Source organism: Falco biarmicus, chromosome 19 (assembly GCF_023638135.1).
Source record: "Falco biarmicus isolate bFalBia1 chromosome 19, bFalBia1.pri, whole genome shotgun sequence".
NCBI classification, from domain to species: domain Eukaryota; kingdom Metazoa; phylum Chordata; class Aves; order Falconiformes; family Falconidae; genus Falco; species Falco biarmicus.
The window spans coordinates 6205451-6224823 of NC_079306.1; the positions used below are offsets into that span (position 1 = coordinate 6205451).

At 53.2% G+C, this 19373-nt stretch overlaps 2 protein-coding genes across 2 annotated transcripts; one reads left to right on the forward strand and one right to left on the reverse strand.

Moving 5' to 3' along the window:
- The first annotated feature begins 823 nt into the window (after positions 1–823).
- On the forward strand, positions 824–1888 carry LOC130141606 (olfactory receptor 14C36-like). The gene has a single exon (XM_056322632.1). It carries the CDS (start codon positions 878–880, stop codon positions 1886–1888), a length of 1011 nt encoding a protein of 336 aa, XP_056178607.1. The 5' UTR covers positions 824–877.
- Positions 1889–14635: 12747 nt separating this feature from the next.
- Positions 14636–16807, reverse strand: LOC130141607 (olfactory receptor 14C36-like). The gene is made up of 2 exons (XM_056322634.1): positions 16780–16807; positions 14636–15597 (listed from the first exon to the last, which is right to left on the reverse strand). Exon 2 carries the CDS (start codon positions 15572–15574, stop codon positions 14636–14638), a length of 939 nt encoding a protein of 312 aa, XP_056178609.1. The 5' UTR covers positions 15575–15597; positions 16780–16807.
- Positions 16808–19373: the final 2566 nt, after the last annotated feature.

Here is a 19373-nt window from a genome sequence, read left to right on the forward strand (position 1 = left end):
TAGGGCACTTGGCTACCTCCTTGAAGTTCCCTTCCAAGCAGCGAGTTGCCCTCCAGAACGGAAACCTGTCCCCTCGCACCCATTAGTGATCTGAAAGCCCCACATAGAAGCGTAGAGTTTCTGTGATGGAGAAAACACTGTTGGGGTGGGTGAAATGAGCTGTGTATCCTTTGCTGTGGGTGGGATGCTGAGTTCTGATGAAAGTCTACAACCTTTACTGGTCTGTGGTGGGTCAGTCCGTTCTCAGCAGTGCCTTGTGGTATTTCAGGGTAACATGGGAGTGTGGCCACCATTCATCTCAGGAAGGTGCAAGCCCATAGAAACTGGGAACCTGATGGACAGACCGCCTCCCCTCACTGTGCACTCACCCACAGGCAATCCTCTTGCCTCACAGACCTCACTCTGTTCCACCGGAGGGCAGCAAAAATGCTCTGCTTTTCTGACATGGGAGAATACGCAACAGGAGAGATGGGGGGGAGCTGTGAAAAAAACTAAAGGTCTCTTACAATGCCTTCACCCTTCCCGTTCCTTAGCACTGGCGCTGCAGACGCTGACCAGCCCTTCTGCGTTGGCACTGGTTTCAGAGGACAAAGTTAAACACCAGGACTGGTCCCTGCCCCCACCCACTGCTGCAGAGCAGGGCTGGCTGGTCAAGAGCCCGTGGGCAGATGCCCTGCTCTTCATCACCCACATGGCCAGCACCAAGCAGGGCTGCAGCCACACAGCTGCAGGAAGGTCTCCGAGAAAAGAGAGGGATGTCTGTGTGTGACGGGGGGATGGTCTGTGGGAAATGGCTTTGATTTTGCTTGCAGAAGTCTCCCCTAAATTATCACTGTCTTTTTCTCCTGTGACAGGACCATATGCCCAGAGGCAGCACATGTCCAACAGCAGCTCCATCACCCAGTTCCTCCTCCTGGCATTGGCAGACATGCGGGAGCTGCAGCTCTTGCACTTCTGGCTCTCCCTGGGCATCTACCTGGCTGCCCTCATGGCCAACGGACTCATCATCACTGCCATAGTGTGCGACCACCACCTGCACACCCCCATGTACTTCTTCCTCCTCAACCTCTCCCTCCTCGACCTAGGCTCCATCTCCACCACTCTCCCCAAAGCCATGGCCAACTCCCTCTGGGACACCAGGGACATCTCCTACTCAGGATGTGCTGCACAGCTCTTCCTGATTGTCTTTTTCCTTTCAGCAGAGTGTTCTCTCCTCACCGTCATGGCCTATGACCGCTACGTGGCCATCTGCCAGCCCCTGCACTACGGGACCCTGCTGGGCAGCAGAGCTTGTGTCCACATGGCAGCAGCTGCCTGGGCCAGTGGGTTTCTCTATGCTGTGCTGCACACGGCCAATACACTGTCACTGCCGCTCTGCCAAGGCAATGCCCTGGGACAGGTCTTCTGTGAAATCCCACAGATCCTCAAGCTCTCCTGCTCACACACCTACCTCAGGGAAGTGGGGCTAATTGTGATTAGTTCCTGTTTAGTCTGTGGATGTTTCATTTTCATTGTGCTGTCCTATGTGCAGATCTTCAGGGCTGTGCTGAGGATCCCCTCTGAGCAGGGACGGCACAAAGCCTTTTCCACGTGCCTCCCTCACCTGGCCGTGATCTCCCTCTTTCTCAGCACTGCCATATTTGCCCACCTGAAGCCCCCCTCCATCTCCTCCCCATCCCTGGACCTGGTGGTGGCAGTCCTGTACTCGGTGGTGCCTCCAGCAGTGAACCCCCTCATCTACAGCATGAGGAACCAGGAGCTGAAGGACGCACTGAAGAAGCTGATGCAGTCAGGTGTCTCTCAGAAGCAACAAATTATCCATGTCCCTTCACAAGGCATTTCCACTTCATTTCTGGAAACTCCAGTGCGTTTAGCATTCTATTTGTGACAATCCTGTTTTTCTAGAAATGTCTGAATCTGTTGCACGTGGGAACCCAGCCTGTCTGACCTGGTGTTCTTTGTACATGTGCATGGGTGCACAATTAACCTTGACTCCTGGCTCACATCTCTGTAATAAAAGGAGGATTTCTCAGTTCCAATGTTTGGACTTTTGGCACTAATTCCAAAGCCAAGCTGAGGAACAAGCTGCAGGAATTGTTTCCTGAACAACGTCTCTGATCTTGGGTTCTCCATGGCTCAGGGGAGGAGGGCATGGGGCAAGGCGTTAGGGCATGGGCCTGTGTTGAGCCTTGGCGTGTGGGGGCCCAGTGCCCATGGGAATGGTGGGTGACCAAGAGGGATGTGCCTGGGACCATCTCCCTGGGCTTTCAGGCACCGCTGCCCTGCACAGCAGCACCGCCTGCTCAGGGCCATGCCTGAGACCACATCCCTGGGCAAGAGCAGGTGTCTCTGTGGATGCCCCAGCTGGGGCAGGCTGCTGTGTCCCTGGTGCAGCAGGAGGTGCCTGGGGAGACCCCAGGCCAGCAGCCTGGTGCTGGGGACAGGGACTGGCCCCGAGGGGCTGCCAGGAGTGGGCAAGCAGGGTCCCTGTGAGAGAGGAGCAGCAGACAGAGGGAGGCAATGGCCTCTGTGTCCTCATGCCATGGCTGGTGCCAGCCCTGGGGCTGACTGGCAGGAGGAGACCCCTCTCTGCCCACCAGCATCTCCTGTGCCCTTGTGATGGTCTATGGCCATGGGGTGAGTTCCCAGAGCTCTGCAGCCCCCTTTGGGTGGGCAATTGCATGGGGCCAGCCCCGCGTGGGCTGCTGTGTCTGCCTGGGCTGGGGAGAGGGCAGGGGAGGTGGGCAGAGCTGGGGGGGGGGCTGGGCTGGGAAGGGCCAGGGAGAGGGAAACACCAGTGAGAGCTCAGCTGTGTGGGTGTGCAGCGTGGGGGCACACAGCAGGGTGGTCCTGGTGCAGACCCAGGGGTCATGGTGAAGCCAGCAAGGCACCAAAGGAGCGGGACTGAGGGGCCAGATCTGTGCCGTGTTCCCTGCACACCCTCAGAAAGCTGCAGAAGGGAAATTTTCCCCACAAATTCCCAAACACTGCTCATTTCCAAGCCTGGTCATATACCCCAGCCCTCATTAGGGACCACTGCTGCATGGTCACCTCTGTCCTCCTCCGTTGCCCGGTGATACCCAACTCCATCACCATTTCTAAATATAAAGGGAGCCACCTTCCTACTGACACTTGTTACACACAAGTCCCATAGCTCTTGCCACAGTTGGTCTCTCAGGGAAGGCCATTGTCAGACACCTCCAACAAGATCATGTTCTCATGGCATGGTGTTCTAACAAATATTGATTGAGATCCCACCAGCTGGCCTGGGTCCAGCGCTCCAGTCTTTCATTCAGAACAATTTCTCAAATAATACTCTTGCGCTCTCAGCCTCTCTTTGTCCATAATGTGTTCCATGTCCCAACTATCCTTCTGGCCTCTGCAGGACTTCTCTGATGTGTCAGGGTCTTTCATGTGCTGGGAGCCCCATTGTGGGCTCAGCAGTCCTGATGTGGTCCTGTGGTGGGTTAACCTTGGCCAGTGGTGAGACAAACATTCAGCTGCTCATTCGCTGCACTGACTCAACAGGACAAAGGAAAAAAATAAACCAGCAATGCTCATGGCAAAGATAAAGAGATCTCTTAATGATTCTTTTCATGTCCAGAGATGTGAGGTCTTGGCAAAGATTAATTTATTGCCAATTAAAAAAATGTTTGGTTTGTGAGATACTATGGCAGGAGAAACAATGGGTGAGATAATCTGGTTTATTCTGGGGGAATCAGTCTCCTTGGTGTTGACAGGACAGGTAAGCAAGGATGCCAAGAGTCCAGGGGCTTGTGGGCAAGTTCCTCAGACCAAACAGGTTGCCCACTCTGATGCTCGCCTGCACCTGGGTCTCCCCAAAGACAACAATCTGCTCAGGGATTTGAAGACCAGTGCCACCTTGCTTCTAGTAGTGTGCAGTTGTGGTGTCCCTGATGCCCAGGCATGTGGGGAAGGAGAGCAGCAGAGCACAGCCCAGGACAGGAGGGAAGGAGAACCTGGCCTGCGGAGGGCACTGGCAGGTGGGATCCCATGGGGGCAGGGCCCTGAGAGCATCCCTAGGCCTTCCTGGCCCTGACCAGCCTCACCTGGGGCCTCCACCCAAAGCTTTGTCCATGGCTTCGGGAGGCCATTGAAGCCAGGCAGGAGATTCAGCCCCAGCACAACCTGTGCTGTAGGTGTGCGGGTCTCCAGGCACAACCACAGGAACAGCCTGGCCTGTCTATGGACCTTGTTGGTTCTGAATTTCAGGCTCACTTCCCAGCTTCATTCTGAATGGGGTGGCCAATGAAATGACTCCATGGCCCTCCAAGTCCTGGGGACATTCTGCTGCCTTCCTTCTTTCCTCTAACTCCCTCCAAATTATACACACCTTCCTTGTTGTAATGGCTTGTCTCTGGCCAAAAGCCCAGCAGCCACCCAGCCGCTCCCTCCCTCCTTCCCTCCCCAGTCAGGGCCCAAAAATGAACACAGTCATGGACAGGGGGTCTAACGAGGGATGAGCATTGGGACACAAACACTTCCCGCGCTCCCTTGGCAAGGCACCTCTTCAGACGCTCCAGGGCACGGCTGGCTGCCTCTGCTACCAGGTCACGGGCTGGGATTGTGTTTTGCCTTCTGTCCCCCAGCACCACCAGGGCCTTTTCTGCACAGACACTGCCCAGCCAGGCAGGTCCCAGGCCCTGCAGCTGCAGGGTGTTAGTCCATGCGAGGGAGGTGCAGGCTCTGCCCTTGGTCCGTCCTGCATCTGTGCAGCTCCTGACAGGGCGGCCACCCCACCTGCCAGGGTTCTCCTCCATGGCATCCCTAGGGCACAGGGATGGTCCTCTCAGTTTGGTGCCACCGACAGACACTGTGAGAGTTGCCTCCACTGGATTATCTTTCCAGCTCTTAAACTGTAAGCAGGAGAGTCCCCTGTGGTGCCCACACTGCCCCAGTATGTCCCAGTGGCCTCCAGGTGGGGTGTGAGCCCTTCCCCACTGCTCTCTCAGCCTGACCATCCAGCTGGTATCTTACCCATCTCTTTCTGTTCACACCCAGAGGTTCATGGCCTCGCTTGGGCAGAACACTGAGGGAGACCATGGGAAGACATTTGTAAAGCTGAGGGAAATGACATCCACTGTGGAGCTCCTCACGCACAACTGCAGGCTGTCAGGTTGGCGAGGCAGGATTTACCCTTGGAAAATCCACCTGGATAGTTACCCGCTCAGGTGCCAGAAATGTCACCCAAGGCGACTCTAACTGATGGCACACCCCTCACCACTGGGGGTCTGTGCAGCCTGTGGTTCCCCGAGCTAAAGGCTGAAGGTGAAGAAGGAGGACAGCGCTCTTGCTTCAGTTCATTGCTTCCTGTGCTCCTGCCTTGTACCACAGTGAGTACTTGGAAACCTTGCCATAGGCAACGCAAGGCTCTTACATCCTCCCACAAAAGCCCTCCATTCTCCAGGGTGGACGAGCCCAGCTCCCTCAGCCTGATCTAACAGGGCACGTGCTCCAGCCTTGACCATCTCTGTGATTCTTTACTGAAATGGCTCCAGCGTGCCAATGTCTCTCTGCTATTGTGGAGCACCAAAGCTAGACAAGTACTCTAGATGTGGTGAAACAAGTGGGAAGCAGAGGGGGGGAATGACTTGCCGTGGCTGTGCTCCTGGTCATACAGCCCAGGAGGCTGTTGGTCACCTTTCCTGATGGCTCCTAGTTTGCCGAATGCAAACCAAGGACCCAGCCAGGCAGTCCCTGCCCTGTGTCATCGCAGGGCCTCGGTCCACTTTAGGGGCAGGACTTTCAATTTGTCCTTCTTGGGTATCACGAGATTCATGGGTGCTTCCAGTCAAGAGGAAGTTCCTCCAGTCTCTGTGACCTTCCAGTGGGGATGGAGAATGGCCTCACTGGGACATCGGCCTGCTCACACAGCTCCCTGGGATGCCGCCCCTCCACCTCCCTGGAGTGGGAAGCATTGAATTTGGTCAAATGACTCCTGACATGATCCCCATCCACACTTGGCTGGTTCCCTCCAGAGTCCTGCCTTCAGGCACAAAGCTTTGGGACACGATGCTGGGGAAGACTAAGGCAAAGAGGACCTGGAGGATGTTCAGTTTTATCTAGACCTGCTCTTACTAAGCTCAGCAGAGGCCACACAGGGGCTTCGTTTATTTCTTAAACTGTTCTGCAAGTAGTGACAGATCCTCTTGATGCCCTTGAACATCTTGCAAGACCCTATACTAAGCAGGCTTTGGCTTCCCTGAAGACATCCCTATTTCTAAATTCCTCTTTGAGCCCTTGCATCCACCTCCAGGATGCTTCCTTTTCTCTCTGGAGATTCTTGAGGAATTCCTTCTTTAGCCAAGGATCTCTCTAGGCATGTCTGCTTGATTTCCTGCTCCTCGGTATGGACAGTTCCGCTTGGAAAATGCTTTCCTGAATGACCAGCCGTACACAGCTCTGCTGTCCTTGAGTGCTGCTGCCCATGGGACTACCACTACAAGTCCCCTGAAGAGGCTAAAGTCTTCTCCCCCTATTTCATGAGCACTACAGCCGGGGCTGACACTGGTTTTCACATCCCTCAGCAGCACTGCCTGTTTGGCAAGGACCAGATTCAGGTGAGCGTCACCTTTGTTGGCCTGACACCTGTGCAAAGAATTTGTCTCAAGAGACCCCCGACACCAGCTGGACAGGGTGTATCCTGCTGTGCTCCCCTTCCAGAAGGCGTCAGGGTCATGAAGTCCCCAATAAGAGCTGGGATCATGGACCTGCAGACTTCCTTGGCTTGCTTAGATAAGCCTTTCTCCGCTGCCGTACCCTGAGTGCGGGTGCTGTGTCTCCCACCAGGATGGCACACTAACCGGCCTCTCGCTGACACTCTCCTGCAAGGGCTCACCCAACCTGCTGCACACCCCGGAGAGGAGATCCGCACGTGCAACAAGTGCCTGCACACGGAGGGCATCCCCTCCTCAGCTTCCTGGCCTGTCCCTCGTGAAAAGCCCACACCTTTCCCTGCCGCACCACTGTGACCCGTCCCACCACCCGTCATGATTTATTTCATCAATATCATGATTTACTCCATCAATATCCAGCACGATGACAGCATGTGGAAGTCCAGCTCCTCCTGCCTGAGCCCCAGTCCCAAGCCATCGGTGCGCTTCTGGGCTGCAGCACCTCAGCCGTAGCGCTGGGGCCAAGCTCAGGCTTCTCTCGGGCAAAGCTGGTACCAAGCGCCCCCGAGCCAGCGTGTGCCCGTGCTGTGCTGGAGACCAGAGACCCGCTGGAGTGGGTGGCGGTGGCAATCTAAGTGCACCAGCAGAGGAAGCCCTGCCCTCTGCAAGGCCAGAAAAGCTGTGCTGGGCTCTGCAGCCCTGGCAGAAGAAGGCTTGGCTAGCTGCAGTGCTGCTGAGGCCCCTGAAGGCCTGTGGGGGAGGGGAGGCTGACCTCCAGGAGGACATGGTGCTGCTGAAAATGTGCTTCAGTTTGCATATGCTGTGATCCAGGAACACTGTGAGAACCATGCACTGGTTCTTTGATGGTATCTTCACGGGGCTGAGCAAAGGATTGTTGGAATAAGTACCAGTGGAGTGTGGGAGTAGCCAGGTGATTGGAACCCCCACTGTGATGGGCTTCCTGTTCATGGACCAGCTGGATGAACTTGGGTCAGACCGTGACGCACTGCAGGGCTGGCATTCAGTTGCTGGTTGACAGAAACCAAAGCTACCTGAGGTGCCACCTGGGCTTCCTCAAAGGAACCATATTCCTGACAATAAAGATTTGGATGCCCACGTTTTTATGTTGCAGAAGGAAGCCGAGCTACAGCAGATACCAGAAGCAGTTACAAATGCTGCAATACCTCTTGTATGGGCTTCAGGAACACCAGGGCAACCCCAAGCAGGGGAACCAGTAATCATCCAGTGGAAGCCAAATGGCAGACCAGCAAGTCAAAAGCTGTACCCAGTTAAACTACAAGTCAGGAAAGGGTTGCAGTCCTTAATTGAACAAATCACAGATTTGGGGTTACTAAGAGAATGCCAATCAGAACATAACACTCCAGTATTACCTGCCAGGAAGCCAAATTCAGAAGAATACAAACTGGTGCAAGATTCAAGAGCTATAAATCCAACTGTGCAAGATGTCCATGAGGCAGTAGCGCACCTGTATGCCCTCCTGACCACCCTGAAGGAGAATGAGGAATGGTTTACTGTATGAGATGGAAGATGCGTTCTTCTGCCTTGTGCTGGCTGCTGCCAGTCACCAGTCGGTTGGTTTCAAATGGGAAAGCCCTGAAACTGGTCGAGAAACCCAGCTGTGCAGGGCTGTATGACTGCAAGGAGTTAAAAATAGTCCTACAGTCTTTGGAAATCAATTAGCCAGTGAGTTGGAAAGCTGGCAAAAGAGGTAGGAAAATGTCGCCTTGCTGCAATAGGTAGGTGACATACTGCTAGCAACCAGTAGTAAAGAAGATTCTATAACAAGGACCTCCTAAACTTTGGGGGCTAGCAGGGTACAAAGTACCCTGGGAAAAGGCAGAGACCACCCCAGAAGAAGCAACCAATTGGGGATTTACAATTTGCCTGGGCCAGCAGAGTCTTGGAGCTGGAGGAAAAGGGCCATTTGTCAAATCCCAGAAGCCAAATGAAAACAAGAGCTCAGAGCATCCCTGGGAATGGCCGGGTGGTGTCACTTATGGATAACGAATTTGGGACTCATTGCCAAGCTTTTATATGAAGGTGTCGGAGGAAAGGGAAACCTCCTTGTCTGGACTCAGGAGTGCAGAGATGCCTTTACGGAATGGAAAGGGACTGGAATGAGTGCTCCAGCTCTAGGCCTCCCAAATCTAGAAAACCCATTGGAACTCTTTGTGCATGAAAGGTGACACGTTGCCTTAGGAGTGTTGGCCCAGAGCCTGGAACCATGGAGCAGAGCCGTGGGGAGCTTTTCCAAACAGCTGGACAGTGTCAGTAAAGGACGGCCAACCTGTCCGCGCACGGTGGCAGCTACAGTATTACCGATGCAAGAGGCCCAGGAACTGACACCTGGGCAAAAATGACATGATCTCAGTGGAAAAGAAGAACCAACTCATGATTGTTTAAAGACAATGGCAGAGGTATATTCTAGCCGAGTGGAATTAAAAGGCACGCCAACAGAAAATGGAGACTGGGACTTATTTGTAGGTGGTAGTACTTTTGTGCGAAATGGGACCCAAAGAGCAGGACATGTGGTGGTAACTATCAGAGAGAGAAGAGAAGCCAAAGCCCTCTCATCTGACACGTGGGCCTAAGAGGCAGAACTCACAGCCTTACTAAGGGCACTGGGATTATTATGAACAGACAAGGCTTTTTTAATGTATGGACATATTTGAAATTTGCCTTTGGAAACGACCATGCCGATGGGGCTGTTGGAAAGAAAGAAAGAAAGAGGACTCTGAACCTCTCAAGGATCCCCCGTCAAATTATGAGGCAAAGACCCAACAATCATTTCAGGTGACCAGTTGACCCAGGGTGCTGGCAATTATGCATTGTAAAGTGCAGCACCTTGGAGATAGCTCGGTGCATATAGGACAGGAAGTGGCAGATCAAGCAAGGAAAGAAGCAGCTGAAAGTCAAATATTGCTAGTCCTGCCAGAGAAACGGCAGAAAGTAGGGCCTAAGAGCCCACAGGATCCACCAGAAAACAATCAGTTGGCTAATATACTGAAGGCAACCCAAATCACGGATGATGGGTGACTCCTTCGCATCAACTAACATTTACAGAGGAAATTATGTGTGAATTGGTTAAAAGGAAGCACCACGAAACTCTCTGGGGAATTGAGAGTTTGGTAGAAGCCTTGAAAGGGCAAGTTCTAAATGTACCATGACTGGGAAAACAAAAAGCAGAGAGAAGAAGCCTGAGTTGTACCTGAAGAATAACCCTCACCTACCCCAATGATCTTTCCCAGGGCTGACAAAGCCCAGGGGATTACTGGCAATTAGACTTTTTCCAAGTTACTGCAGCAAAATGGGTATCCGTACCTTTTAGTCATGGCAGATGCTTTTTCAGGCTGGCTGGAAGCTTTCCCTTGTCGCACCAATAAGAAATATCGTAAGTGTAAGTTCAGAGATTATGCTGAGATTGGGGTACCCATAGGACTTTCTTTGGGTAGGGGTCGACACTTGGTAGTAGAAGCCCTTCACCTTTTAGCTAAACTAGGAGGGGTAAAATGGGATCTCCACACTCCATGGAGACCTCAATCAAGCGGGAAAGTAGAAAGAATGAAGCAAAGCCTGAAAAGACAGATGAGTAAAATCTGACAAGAACCTCAGAGAGAGCAGTCAGATGCTTTTCCCTCAGCATTGCTACAGATACAGGATCCAGCGTAAACGGAAGGAGAGACTTAGTCCTTTGGAAAGGATACATGGTAAACCTTGCCAGGTGACAGAAAGGGGAGTGAATCCCAAAATAATAGAAGGGAAACATGGCTTAAAAGAGTATGTTCAGTCTTTATGAAAGGTCCTGTCCTCTCTCCAGAGGTACGTCACTGTGAGCGCAGATCTGTCCCTGGACGTGCCTGTACATCACTACTGACCCGGAGATTGTGTGTATCTTAGAACGTGGTTGGATGAACCGTTGAAGAGAAGTGAAAGGACCTTTCCAGATTTTGCTCAGCACCTACGCTGCTGTCAAGCCTGAAGGAGTCACTCCATGGACGTGCCATAGCAGGGTTTAAGCAGCCACATCACCAGAATGGACTGTCAAGCAAGAAAAACCTTTATGCTTGAAACTACCTCCAGAATCATGAAGTTCTAGGTTCGGTATCTTGCATTATTGCCAGACAGCATATAAGTGAATGACTGAAATGCGACCCCAGATAAGACTGGGCTGTCTACAGGGAAGCTGGAGCCTGCTACTTGTCTCTCCTTTGTAGATATATGTTGAAACATGTTTTACAGATGTATAGAATTTGGCCTGTGATGTGGTATGCTAAATCCTCAGCTTGGGTGGGATCAGGAGGAGTCATGGACATGGAATACTCATTTGAAATTTGTTGAAGAATCGATAAATGCTGTTAGGAGGAGTGATTGTTGGGTAGGTACCCATTTCCCTGAATGTCCTCATGCAGGAATGCCTGTAGCTGGTATCCCCATCCCATTGGGGACTCGTGGGAGTAACTGTGGCTAAGACCAAAATACACTCATTGGAACGAGACTGACCTCCAGACCTGGACAACACTGAATCCACACTCAGTGTGAAGTGTGTTACTAAAATGAAGCCGAGACACACCAAAATGGAACTCTGGTCTTTGTGGGGCCCTACCCACATTGTGATTGCTCAATGCATTTCATGAAGCTGTCAGAACTAACTAGCAGTAGGTACTGGAACGTTCCACTGGGCACTGGGTGGTGCTGGATATGTGCCCTGTAGCACAAAAAGCGTTACCACCAAGGTGGTCGGGTAGATGTACACGGGGAGGGATTTTTCCTGATATGACTGACTGAGACACTGGAGAACAGTCGGTGGGGAACAACTTACCTGCGGAGATACAGGCAGAATCAACCACCCCTTACAGAGAGACCCACTGGGTTTCACTCTTCTGCTGGGTGGTTTATTCCTTGGCGAGGGGCTGCTGAACTGGGGAAGGCAGTGACAAAGAGATCCACAGGAAAGGAAGAGATGGCCAAGGACACTGCAGGTGCCATAAACTGCACTCTGTACGGCACAGGCAATGGCCGTACGCAAGGGGACAACCCTTGGGTTCTCTTGGTGACTTCCAGCCTTGCCCGTGCCCTTTGCCTTCCGTCTCACGTTGTCCTACGCTGTCCCACGGCTGCTGCTTTTCCCCGGCAGGCCGCAGGCACCCATCTGGCTTCCCCACCTTGCTCTCACCCTGCCCTTGCCGCACATGCACTCACGTCTGCCCACCCTCACACGCTGTGCCTGCAAACACAGACATGGACTGAACTCATATTCCTTCTGGACGACGTCTCCCCCCACAGCACAAGCCCCTGAGTGACATTTCCTCCTCCTGACCTCCAGTCTCCACTTTCCCAGCTGCACTGGGTGGCAGTGCTTCTCCCTCCTGCTCTTCCCTACCTCCAAGGAAAGCTCCACCACCTGGGAAACCACCCTTCAGGCGGGCATCCCGACCCGTCCCCCTCCTTGTGGCCTTTCCCCTGACCATGCCACGGCCTCATCACGCTCTTCCAAGGCTGCGAGCCTTTCAGCTTCTCGCATAGACACGAGCAAGCGGTGTGCCTGCTGCGGTGCTGTCATGTTCTCAGGCAGCAGCGACGTGACAAGCAAGAAAGAAGCCCCTTGGTTCTGCTGGCCTGCCCGAGACACGGGCAGATGGAGCTTAACAGCACGTGTCCCAGCCATGAGTCAGGGGCTGCCCTACGCGCTGTGTCAGGCAGAGGTGACCTCACCGCCCCTTTCCCAGGCACATTGCTGCTGGTGGCCTGTCCCCTCCGCAGGCAGAACTGGCCTCACTGCCCCCGTCACAGCCATTGGCTTCCTGCTGGAATGTGAGTCCCTGAGACACAACTCACCACGAGATACCGTCCTCAGCCGTCACCCTCCCCGTGGCCCAGCACCCAGCAGATGAAGGGAAGCTTCTGTCAGCCAATTTATCTCATGGATTTCCTACCTACCATCTGGCTGAGAGAACATTCCCCAGAGGAACTGCTTTGTTTCTACTGGACCATGTTTTGTCTCTGCTTCTGCGCCTCTGTTTTCCCTTCTTCCCCCTGCTATCCCATCCCAACTGAGCTCTCCAGGGAAGTGAGTCAATGAGTCCTAGAATATCTCAGGTTGGGAGAGGCCCCTGTAAATGCCCTTGTCCAGCTGTCCTGCTCAAGGCAGGGTGAACTGGATGGCATCGCTCAAGGGCTCTGCCCACTTTGGCATCATCCACAGGAGGGTCTGAAAAGCCACTTTGTCAACTTGTACTGGGAGACAATAAAGACATTCAACACAGTTGGCCCAACTGCTTGCACTGGAAGATGCCACTAGTCAGTGGCCACCAGGAGGACTTGACCACTGGTGACATTTGGTCTTGAGCCCCTGTAGCGTATGATGCACCGACTCTGGGAGAGGATCGAAGGCCAAAGACACTTGAAGACACCTCGAAGACACTTTATTAATCAATAATCAAGCAAGCCTTTTATACCTTTGCAGGGGGCTGACGTGTCAGCCTGTAATTGTGCTCAGCAATTTTCCACTCTGGGCTCTTTTTTTATTACAGACACAGCAGCTCAGCAGCTCCCTTTATCTACAAGGCCACAAGCTCTGCAGACCACTCTCTATCTTCAAGTTTCTCCTCTTGCTCCCATGGCTTCCTTCCAACAAGCATAACTGTGTCTCTCTCCCAAGGTCGGGTTTCGCTCCCTGACGCTGTTGAGCTAGCTCGAGACATAGCCACAAGCCCCCAGCCAGCTTCCCCCCACAGTATCCTCCATTTCTTCACTCCAGAAGTCACCCATCTGCCTATACAGAAAGTGCAGGAGAAAAAGTCAAAACCCTTGCAAAGGTCCAGGTACAAACCATCCCCTTCTTGCCTCAATACGTATGGGTGCAGCAAGCCCTTTGATGTCCCACAATTACCTGGAAATGGCTGCAGGAGTATTTCCACCATCATTTCCCCAGACACTAAGGTGAGGATGACCAGCCTGTATTTCTCCCAATTGTCCTTCTTGCTTTTCCTGAACAAAGGCTGGATGTCTGCCTTTTGCCAGGACCCCAGAACCTCCCTGATTGCTCGGACACATTTGAGGGCACCATCCAGAAAGGGTGCCGTGATCAGACCGAGGCACTTGCAATGAGCCTGCCCAAGGCGGGTGAGATGAACCTCCCTGGGACAGTGGCCTTTGTTCCTGCAGTCACACACAGGAACGGCCAGGCGCTAGGAGGTGTCCCCACCTCAGCTGGCCTCATGCACTGCTGGCGTGGTTGTACCCCAGCCTCACGCGCACAGGGGTGCTCAGAGGCACGAGCCCGTCCCTGGCACATGCGGAGGCAGAGCACTGCAGCAGGCACAGTGACTGCCTGGCCTCCTGCTGCCCCTGCCAGAGGCTGGCAGCACCTCAGCCCGGGGGTGTCGCGCCCTGCTCGGCACCTCGCGGAGATGGCCCTCGTCATGAGCAATGGGCACGGGGACCTCGGTTCAAGGAAGCACGTTGCAGTGCTGCATTCAGGTGGTCTCCACAAATCCATAGCATTTTATGGAGGCCAGCACCGTCACAGAGTGCCCGTTGCCTGCCCCTGCCTGCGCTCACAGGACTGCCACGCAGCACGGCGGTGACCAAGCTGCCAGAGCCCTCAGGCCTTACACCAAGGCATGGGGTCAGAAGGAGAGTGTGGAAGTGGAAGAAGGACAGCACTTGAGAGCCAAGGGCTGGTGTTCCCTGGTACTGCTGCCATGCCAGGAACCTTTTCCCCTCCGTCTGTGGACAGAGAACTGTCCCTGCAGCTCCAGAAAGGCCTTGGAATGAAGAATCCCAGCCAAAATATAGTTGCCTAATGGCCCTTTGGCTTTGTTAGATGAGGAGAGAGCAGGGCACCTTCAGAAAAGAAAATCACAGAAGGAATTAGAATGGGGATGACAACTTTATCAGAACTGAAATACCACAAGTAACTACAAAAAATTCAGAAGAGAGTCAGGGTCTGTGATGAACTACATTATAAATGCTATTCATCATTTTAATGCTTTAGAAGAACATCCAGCTATCAGTTTGCACATTGCACCCTTCAGCTCCTGGTTCCTCATGCTGTAGATGACGGGGTTCACTGCTGGAGGCACCACCGAGTACAGAACTGCCACCACCAGGTCCAGGGATGGGGAGGAGATGGAGCGGGGTTTCAGGTAGGCAAACGTGGCAGTGCTGACAAAGAGGGAGACCACGGCCAGGTGAGGAAGGCACGTGGAAAAGGCTTTGTGCCGTCCCTGCTCAGAGGGGATCCTCAGCACAGCCCTGAAGATCTGCATGTAAGACAGAACAATGAAAACAAAACAGCCAAATAATAAAGAAGCACCAGCCACAATTAGCCCCACTTCCCTGAGGTAGGTGTGTGAGCAGGAGAGCTTGAGGATCTGTGGGATTTCACAGAAGACCTGTCCCAGGGCATTGCCTTGGCAGAGCGGCAGTGACAGTGTATTGGCCGTGTGCAGCGCAGCATAGAGAAACCCACTGGCCCAGGCAGCTGCTGCCATGTGGACACAAGCTCTGCTGCCCAGCAGGGTCCCGTAGTGCAGGGGCTGGCAGATGGCCACGTAGCGGTCATAGGCCATGACGGTGAGGAGAGAACACTCTGCTGAAAGGAAAAAGACAATCAGGAAGAGCTGTGCAGCACATCCTGAGTAGGAGATGTCCCTGGTGTCCCAGAGGGAGTTGGCCATGGCTTTCGGGAGAGTGGTGGAGATGGAGCCCAGGTCGATGAGAGAGAGGTTGAGGAGGACGAAGTACATGGGGGTGTGCAGGTGGTGGTCGCAGACTATGGTGGTGATGATGAGTCCGTTGGCCATGAGGGCAGCCAGGTAGATGCCCAGGGAGAGCCAGAAGTGCAAGAGCTGCAGCTCCCGCGTGTCTGCCAATGCCAGGAGGAGGAACTGGGTGATGGAGCTGCTGTTGGACATGTGCTGCCTCTGGGCATATGGTCCTGTCACAGGAGAAAAAGACAGTGATAATTTAGGGGAGACTTCTGCAAGCAAAATCAAAGCCATTTCCCACAGACCATCCCCCCGTCACACACAGACATCCCTCTCTTTTCTCGGAGACCTTCCTGCAGCTGTGTGGCTGCAGCCCTGCTTGGTGCTGGCCGTGTGGGTGATGAAGAGCAGGGCATCTGCCCACGGGCTCTTGACCAGCCAGCCCCACTCTGCAGCAGTGGGTGGGGGCAGGGACCAGTCCTGGTGTTTAACTTTGTCCTCTGAAACCAGTGCCAACGCAGAAGGGCTGGTCAGCGTCTGCAGCGCCAGTGCTAAGGAACGGGAAGGGTGAAGGCATTGTAAGAGACCTTTAGTTTTTTTCACAGCTCCCCCCCATCTCTCCTGTTGAGTATTTTCAGATGTCAGAAAAGCAGAGCATTTTTGCTGCCCTCCGGGGGAACAGAGTGAGGTCTGTGAGGCAAGAGGATTGCCTGTGGGTGAGTTCCCAGTGAGGGGAGGTGGTCTGTCCTTCTGGTTCCCAGTTTCTATGGGCTTGCACCTTCCTGAGATGAATGGTGGCCACACTCCCATGTTACCCTGAAATACCACAAGGCACTGCTGAGAACGGACTGACCCACCACAGACCAGTAAAGGTTGTAGACTTTCATCAGAACTCAGCATCCCACCCACAGCAAAGGATACACAGCTCATTTCACCCACCCCAACAGTGTTTTCTCCATCACAGAAACTCTACGCTTCTATGTGGGGCTTTCAGATCACTAATGGGTGCGAGGGGACAGGTTTCCACTCTGGAGGGCAACTCGCTGCTTGGAAGGGAACTTCAAGGAGGTAGCCAAGTGCCCTAACAAGAGCATCAGGTTCAGGGAGAACCAGCCCATTGCCCAGCCCCACATAGGGCATTGCCCACAGCCCCACAGCTGAGAGGAAAGCTGGGACACTTGTTCCCATGGACACACCTGCAGGAGAGGACCCACAAGGTCAGAGTGTGACTCTGCAGCTGAAACACCCATCCCCAGATAGCCTGACAGCAAGAGCTAGAGAATAAAACTAACCCAAAACGGCAGAGAAAGAAGTAAAATTGCACTGATGGTCGAGGTAAGAGTGTCCAGGGCGAGCGAGCCAGGCACTGAGGGCAGCGTTGCCCTTGCCCAGCTCTGCTCGCCACCTCCCACACACCAACATTGTCGGGCAGCTGCTCTCAGCCCCTGTGCTCTGCAGAGGGACCGGGGCACGTGGCTGCAGAGCTGCACCGCGGCTCTGCTGGAGCTCTGGCTGCAGAGGGGGTGGCTCACGCCTCGGGACCCCCAGCCCTGAGGGCAGAGGCTTTGCTGGGGGGAGAGCAGGCCAGGGGGATGCCTCAGAGAAAGGGGTCTGCACTGCACATGGTCAGAGAGAGCTTTCTGATTCTCCCTTCAACAACAATTCTGTCTGAAGTTTCCTATCAGTCCTTGCAATATCCTGGATGTCAGGAGACTTTCCTTGTGGGACGTATCTCCCTGTGCCAGGTCTTTCCCTGTCAGTGCTCACAGACCACATCTCTGCCTCTGTGCACTGGCCCCGCACAAACGTGCCTCTCTGAAGGGCACTGGCTGGGCACAGGGTCCTGTCCGCAGGGGGAAAAGGGCAGCTCAGAACGACCCTGATGGCTCCAGCAAAGGTGCTGCTGCTGCTGTTCATAGGCGGAGGAGTGGCTGAGGGCACTTCAGGAGGCTCCTGGCAGACCTCCTCATCACTCAGAGTTACAGCTGGCAGTCTCAGGGACATCTTCAAACTCGAGATCTCCATTAACATTTCTGCCTCCCCTCTCCTGCCCCCAACAACAGAAAACTGAAAACACAGATTGAGGAGAGCCCTGGATTTATCATAGCAATCCCTGCGCTGACCTTCGATATGAAAAGTCTCCAAAGAGAGACGAGACCCTTGTGTCTGACCAAGCTGCCCACGACCTGTGCTTTGGCAGCCCACTGTATCCGAGGGTGACTCTACCAACCTATCCAGGAACCCCGCTGACAGCATCATTGAGTCAGAGCCCTTAAAACACCTACTCACATCTCCAGAGACTTATAGGAAATGAGCTTCAGCTGAAGATTTTTATTATGCAAGTTTGTGACAGAGTAAGGTTCAAAGAATGCCAGTAATGGTAGGCTGACTGCAAAACACGCTTAAAGCAACACACTGAGCAACAGCTACCGTGAGTTAGTGCTAGCATAAAGTTCTTACCCTATAGGCGTCCCTAGGGGGAACGACAGGTTCAGCCCATCCACTGATCCCAGAAGTTCCCATGGAGTCTCCACTCACTTATCCCCTCATTGTCCACTTTGACACTTCATAGCACGTTGCTTATTCATTTACCTACATGGGATAGGTTACAAGTTTCTCACTCGTGAGGTACGTTAGTGCTCACCCTCAGGCAGCACCACGGAAGGCTTTCACTGACTGCACATGCTCCCCAAGCGGGGTTTTGCCCGCGTTTGAGGGCTGTTTGACATGGAGGTTGCAATCTGTCACTACCACAGTTACCTTTGTCTTACTATTGACTGGGGGTTTTTTGGTTTGTGTTTTTAGGTTTTTTTGGTTTTGTTTTTTTTTTTTTTTTTATATGTATGAGGGTTGAAAGACCTTACCAGCTTGTCTTCGGCTGTGGCCAGAACTTCCTTGCTTGAATGCTCCTTCCTTTGGCAATGGTGTTCTTTCCACCCCTTGTTCTATGTCACTCATCCTTCCCAAGGTGACTCCCTTGGTCAAGAAGTCCCTTCATTCCCAGAGAGTGGGTCCTCACTTGACCTCACTTTGTTCACAGAGGTGTTTATCAGATAGTGAACCACTGAATCACTGTGGTAATTGAGGAGTTTAGAACACCCACCACCTCCGGACTTATTTCAGTCCTGGCCTAGTTCATTGTATTGACATTTTGGTGGAGCTTGAGTGACTCCAGTCATTCATATTGTTGTTACTGTTTGGTATCCTGTGCCCAGGGAGGTGTAGTAGGACCTTGGAGGTGGGTAACTTTGGCATGGAGGTGTGCATTGGTATTACAGGGAGATTATTTCATCTGAGGAAAGTCCTATCGCCTCAATGGTTGGCTCAGCAGTGGACAGCCTCTCGTAGCTTCTTATGTGACATCAGCTGTGTGGTACCATCAAGTTTCCCTTCCTGCAGGGAGCACAGCAGAGCTTGGCTGTGGGGTCTCCACTTGCTCCACCCTCCATTACTCCCATCAGCAGGTGCTGAGATGGCAGGGTGTGTTGCTTAGGGAGCTGTGGTAGAGTAGATTCCGTCCATGCCAACCATCCTAAAAGCGATGCAGTTATTTTAGCCTAGAAATCTTTCTATACTGCTAGGCTTCTGTTGGGTCCCAGTTTTCCCTAATTCCAAAGTAATGAGTAATTTTCCCAGAGGCAATTGAAACAGTAGACACAGAAAAAAGTCCCCTCAACCCCACTCTGTAGTGGGGTGAACTGGGAGTGACAATGCTGGAAAGCCCTTTGATGCCATGAGAACGTTTAATCTTTGATCACCCCAAGTTCCTCTTTCCCCCTTGCCATAAGGCAGGACAGACACCTGCAGAGCCCACAGCATAGTCCCTTGCTCCTTGGAACACCCTCAGCCAGACCAACCACAGCTCATGAGAGGGACATCCAAAGGTCTTCCAAAAATCAGAAAGGCCTTTTCAGTGTGGTTTTGATGAGGAAAGCTTGAGGGTTTGTTCAGAGAAATCTCCCCTAACTTGTCACAGTCTTTTCCCTATTGGATAGGTCCCCATTCC

Bases quoted from the DNA above. Each gene is read 5' to 3' on its own strand.
- LOC130141606 (XM_056322632.1), top strand. From the start codon at position 878: ATGTCCAACAGCAGCTCCATCACCCAGTTCCTCCTCCTGGCATTGGCA.
- LOC130141607 (XM_056322634.1), bottom strand. From the start codon at position 15,574: ATGTCCAACAGCAGCTCCATCACCCAGTTCCTCCTCCTGGCATTGGCA.